The 6,000-nt window shown below is 44.0% G+C and overlaps 1 protein-coding gene across 1 annotated transcript in view; it reads left to right on the plus strand.

Annotated features, from left to right (window-relative positions):
• The window catches only part of STARD3NL (STARD3 N-terminal like), a 41,299-nt gene extending 37,474 nt beyond the window's left edge, over positions 1 to 3,825 (plus strand). Inside the window, exons 8-9 of the mRNA XM_006185295.3 lie at positions 1,638 to 1,713; positions 3,103 to 3,825. Coding sequence (XP_006185357.1) covers positions 1,638 to 1,696 — 59 coding nt within the window. The 3' untranslated portion in view covers positions 1,697 to 1,713; positions 3,103 to 3,825. The remainder of the gene's footprint in view (positions 1 to 1,637; positions 1,714 to 3,102) is intronic.
• The last annotated feature ends 2,175 nt before the right edge of the window (positions 3,826 to 6,000 follow it).

Consider the following 6,000-nt stretch of genomic DNA (forward strand, 5'->3'; position numbering starts at 1 on the left):
CTTGCTGGCATACACTTTTAATCTATGGAAAGCAGATGCATATTATGTTTTAATTTAAAGTTTGACTTTATTTGGGACTCCCAAATAGCCCCAGGCCGTGACAGCTGCTCGTTGCCGTCAGCCTGACGGGTGGAGACAGGAAGGCTCCGTGTGACCGTCTTCCTTAGACTTAGACTCATGGTGAGAAGGCAGTTAAACCACCCGGCGTCCCATGATTTTCAGCAGTTTAATAGCCTGGAAAGTGAAGCCTTCCAACCACTTATACCTTTATCTGTTTTTTTACTACACACTTATCCTGAGCTCTGTGACATTTACGGGGTTGAGATATGAGACACAATCTTTCCTTAAGGTTCTCAGCTGCCCATTCTCCTGTACAGATTTGTTCTTGGCTATAATCCAGGCAGACGTTTTCTTGAGAAAAAAAAATGCGCTTTTTGCAGTGTGTTATCTGACAGCAGATAAGCACCAGTGGGGCTGCCAGCTTCTGTAGGTGAGTAGGTTATATCCTGACCTGCTCCCTCGCTGTCCTCACCACTCCTTTCTTTAGTTCCCTTCCCTGGTGATGAGAGGAATGCACACTTGTTACACAAACGTGCAAAGAACAAAAAGAAAAGATCACAGTCCTTCAAACTATGCAGCAGCATCAGTGTTGGCCGTTTAGTTTGTTTCCTTTTACTTTTGTGTTTGTCATTTGCGTAATTGTGAACATACTACCCGTATTATATAGATCTTGTTTTAAAATTAAAAAGTCACTTTAAGTTTATTGTAGAAAGTTTGGAGTATCCAGAAATGTATGTAAGTCACCTGGTTATTTTTTTCTAGTCTTACTGATTTGCATGTGTATATTAAGTTTTTTTTTGTTATCAAATATGATCTTACAGTCTATTTTTCATTACATATTTGCTTTTACTTTCCAGCATATGCATTTCCCATGTTATATTCTATATACACACAGTTTTTACATGGGTGCAAGATATTTCATAGAAATTATAATAATGACTTAATTTTTCTTCCACTCTCAGACGTTAGATTTTTCTTCTCATTTTTAGAAGGAAAATCTTCATAATGGAAAACAGTATTATTTCCTCAGGGATATATCCTAAGGATATTAACCCAGAGTGGAATGACTGGGTGACATTCAGGTGACACTCACGCAGATTGGCTGTAACAGTGACCACTGGCAACAGCACAGGAAGTTGACCATCTGTTTTGTCCCCCAACCAGCACTAGGAATTCCTCATGGCTCTCTCTCACTGAATACAGCCATTTTTCAAAATATGTAGATTAAATTATTTATACTCAAAGATATTTGCATTTGAAAAATAGGTAAGCTTTTCAAGCAAAGAGTAGAGGAGGAAGAACAGTGGATATTAGTTCTCGGTCCACATGAATATTTTTAGAAGTACATAAGAGAAATCCATCTTGACAGATTAGTGCAATTGATAGGTCCAATTCTGAAGATTTTCCTCCTGTAAGATGCACAATAAACTATTTTACAGTTTTAACCTAAATCTCTCTTGGATTAAGCATATGTATCTCTCATTTAAAATGTTATGCAGGTATAATTTTAAAGAAAGTGTTGCTGTAATTGAACGCAGTACTTTTCTCCCTTCCCCTTCCCCTTCCCCACCATCTAGGATCTGAAAATGAAGCTGAAGAAAAGCAGGACAGTGAAAAACCACTCTTAGAACTATGAGTGACACTTATGTTAAAGTAAGTCTTTGAAAATGAAACAGTAACAATGCAGGAGCTAGATATGGAACCTTTCTCTGAGATTGAAAGTAAAATACAAAAAATGTGAGTGGGATTATATAGTTATATTTCTCCTATTTACATAAATTTGTCAGACACATTTTATAATGTAAAATTTCTGAACATTTTCTAGCTATAAGTTTGCAAAGGATGAAAATAATGCACAGTCCCAAATTCCTAATAAGGATGACCCAGTTCATTTCTGTTGCCAGACTGTCTCGGGGTCAGACTTTGTGTAGTGACGACCCTGACTCGTGAGTGCTGGGAGGCGGCAGTCCTGGGAGGCTGCCACTGTTACTGTGTGGCCCACACTCGAGGGCTGTGACACTGGAGGGGGAGTAGCTGGGCCAAGGCTGCGGGGCTGGCGGGGGTCAGAGCCGGGATGCAGCCCAGCCCCACCTGCTACCAGGATCTGTGCTGGCCCAGCACTGGGAGGGCTCTGGAGTGTCTCGGAGCTTCTGAGATGAAGGATGTGGTCCAGTCACAGCAGGACGGCTGGATGTGCCTCCAGGGGGGACCCATTGTTAAATCCCTGCAAATCTCCAGAGAAAGCATTTCACCCTCAGAAGCACAAGCAAATAAACAGCAAGGAAATTGTTATAGCAGGAACTCTGCCTAACTAACCCCAGAAGGGAAAGGAGAGTAGACTTTAAAAGTTCATATTATAAGAAAAAAATCATTTGTAACTATGTACAGTGATGAATATTAACTAGACTTATTGGCCATTTCATAATACATACAAATATTAAATCATTATATTGTATAACTGTAACTCAAATAATGTCATCTCTCTCTCTCTCTTTTTTTTTTTTTTTTGGTAGCAGGGGTAGGTAGGTAATTAGGTTTTATTTATTTATTTTTAGAGGAGGTGCCGGGAATTGAACCCAGGACCTCGTGCATGCTAATAAGCATGTGCTTTACCACTTGAGCTACACCTGCCCCCCAATTACATCTCAATAGAAAATAATAATGAAACAAAATGTAAAAGCAGGGAAAGCAGTGCACTGATTCAGAGTAGGTGGGCGGCCGGCACAGGGGCAGACTGGTCGGCAGAGGCATCTGGGGCCCAGGGGTTGGAGGTCCCGTGCTGCATCCATGGTACCCAGCACGCATCAGCCCCATCCTCCCATGGCAGTGTTCGACATAAGACAAAAATCTGGGCATGGGAACAGTAGATCCTTTTCTAAATTACCTTGAAATAAATTCTTGTGTGGCCTTCACCATGGTCTTTCAGATGTAACACAGCCCACCTTTAGTACCTAGACTTTGTTGTTAACACATAAGGCAAAGTGCAGCATTTTGCCTTTTACACTGCATCTCAAATATTTCTGTGTTCTCTCTTTTTCTAAGTGTGAAAAACCGTCTTTGAAAGTCACCAGAGGGGAAAAAGGACTGGAGATGGATTCTCCCTTTTGAACGTTGCAGTGGTGACATCCACTGCTGACGTTGTCGGACGGCTAATAGAGAATTTATTTATTGTAATACCTCACAGACATTGTACCATATCCACACACATGTAGCGGCCTGCCTGAGGCTGGAAAGGCAATGTCATGCTCCACCCTGTGTTCAGCGAGACTGAGTCTGATGTGTTCATGAACAGTTGCAGGAAACTCTCGTGCTGTGTTCCTAATCAAAAGACTTCTTAGTATATTGGAATAACACTTTTTTAGTAAGCAGATGTCTTTTTATTTTGATTTGCCAAATGGAATTTTATGTCATGTCTCAGACTTCTTTTGTATTTCCTTTTCAACACCCTACGTTTCCCGTGTGTGTTTTAACTCATGCACATGTGCTCTTTGTACAATTTTAAAAGGTAACAAAATCCAACATGTCAGAATGATGAGTTTTATTTTTCCTGTTTTACTTTATGTGTTTGGCCTAAAGAGTTAGAATTACAAAAGGGGGGCAGAGGGATTGTGAATACATATGAAAAGTCACCAAAAATTGTATCTTCCTCTTAGAAGTTTGCTCTAAAATAGCCTGAATACTCGTATGTTGAACCTACTCTATGAAATCATTGCCATCGTTTTCCCTTGTGTTTAACTAGTTTGAATTAAAATGAACTAAATTATATCGTGAGTTGTTTTTTCAAAAACGTGCTTAGTCCCCTTAATGCGCCATGGGAAGGCAGCGTGCTTATTAGTGTTCTTTCGTTGTTCATGTGTCATTCGAGGAAAATGCAGTTGTGTGTATTGGTACTGGTGCTGGTCTGGGTGGAAACTGGCCACTTGTGCCGATCAAATCACCTCCAGCCGTCTTGTTCTGAGACTGGCCCAGATGACAGAAGTGCAGCTGGGAGGCTCCCTGGAGGCTGGGCTCTAACCAGGAAGAGCTTCTGACAGGGAGGAAGAGGGGAGGAAAAGCCCCAGGGTCTGACCTTGGGACTAAAAGCACAAGAATGCAGTGGTGTCATCACAGTGGGAACGTCCTGTCTCAGGAGTGGGCTCGCATCTACACCAAGCCCAGAGACGGCGCCTCAGCCCGACGTCAGTGTGTGACTTTAACCTGAGGACGAGCTCCCAGCTGCCGTGCTGGGCTGAACCCGTGGGACCGGCCAGTCCTCGTGGGAAGCCCAGGCCCCCCCAGATGTTGGCTCTCAGAGCAGAGGAATGAAGTGCATGATTGAATGTGCCCTGAAGTCAGACAGTGAGAACCTGAATTGTTGATCTCAGCAAGAGAGCTTTGTTCCTCTAGGACAGGACAGACTGAGCCCGTGAGCCTGGACCCCTCTCTGTCCCCTGCTGGGTGGGGCGGGGGACATTTGTTTCTCACACTGACATTGCAGAGCAGCCCTCTGCTGATTTACCATCACACTGTGATCCGACTTACTGTCCTCTCTGAAGCCTTGCTCAGGTTGACTCTGAGGCCATTTTGTCCCTTTAGGGGGACTCATGTGACTCAGTACAGGACATTCAGTTGCACAGGTGAGCCCAGGGCCTCCGTATCTGTTCTTGTGAGGGACAAAGCACGTCACTGTTGTCACTCCTGCAGTCTGGCTGTGCTGCTGGGTTCAGGGGAGCAGGTCCTGTGTCACCCCGTCCCTACTGAGGAACTGAAATCAACAAGTAGCAGCCCCAGTGACCGCGTCTCCCGGGAGAGGGCAGGTCGTTGGTGGAATGTCAGGGGCCGTCCTGGTGCTGCAGGAAGTCCTGTCTGCTCTTTGCTTCAGAACAGGGTCCTGAGCGTGGATGGAAGGTGCCGCATCTGAACATCCGGGCACGAGGCTCCCACCTCACATAGGAGCCAACTGGAGGGACAGATAGTGGGAACCCTGCCCCGCGGCCTGAGAGTGTGTTTCACGGCAATTTCGTGTGTGTGCAGGGAAATTTCCTTCCCGTTAGGTGTGGCCCTTTGAAAGTGAGCCGAGTTGGTTGTGGTTTAACTGTTGTTATTTTCTTATAATACCCCAGCCACCCCGTGCACAGCGTCAAACAATACGGGCGGCCGGTTTGACTTTGATCATTTTCCACGAATCAACCACATTTAACAGAGCACATGAACAAAAGAAGCCTGAGGAAATGAAGCAACATGAGCCACAGCAGCGCCTCCTGCCACTCATGCTGTCACCTCCACCACCTCTGCCTCTCCCCTCCCCTCACCTCCCAGGTCAGGGCGGCCAGGGCGAGTAGGGGACGGAGTTGCTAAGAAGGTGGAAACCACGGGAGACGCTGCCTAGCAGTGCCCTGGAGGGGAAACCAGCTGCACAAAACTCCCAGTGATTTGCAAGTTTCCCCTCTTGGCTTCTATGCTTCCCCAGTGCAGAAATCGTTCGATATGTCTCAGATGAGTCCCAGCTATTTGGGCCAAAGCATTCTGATCAAATTTAAAAGGATCAAAGTGTCGCTCTAAATTTGATTTCATCTGTCTTGTGTCTGGTTGGTTTTATTTTGCATCCAAATGGGAACCTCTGTTTGGTTTCCAAAAGAACTGGTTTTACAGTAACTGAAGTGGATTGTAAACCAATAAAACAGCCTTCCCAATTTTAATCGGAACATTGTGTTAATTCTAATACTTGAAAAGGATTTTTTTTTAATAGGATTCATTAGAGAAAACAGAAAAATATACAGTCAGTTATTTTTTCACCAATAGGTCATGCAATGAATATTTTGTTTTATGCCCGTGCCTACGGAAGTGCCCAGACACACATATAAGTGAGGGTCATGCTTGTTAGTATTACTACTCAGTAGAAAAAAGGGTCAAGGGACATGAACAAGTATTCAACAGAAAAGAAATATAAATAGACTTTAT

The sequence above is a fragment of the Camelus ferus genome, chromosome 7, assembly GCF_009834535.1.
Source record: "Camelus ferus isolate YT-003-E chromosome 7, BCGSAC_Cfer_1.0, whole genome shotgun sequence".
NCBI lineage: Eukaryota > Metazoa > Chordata > Mammalia > Artiodactyla > Camelidae > Camelus > Camelus ferus.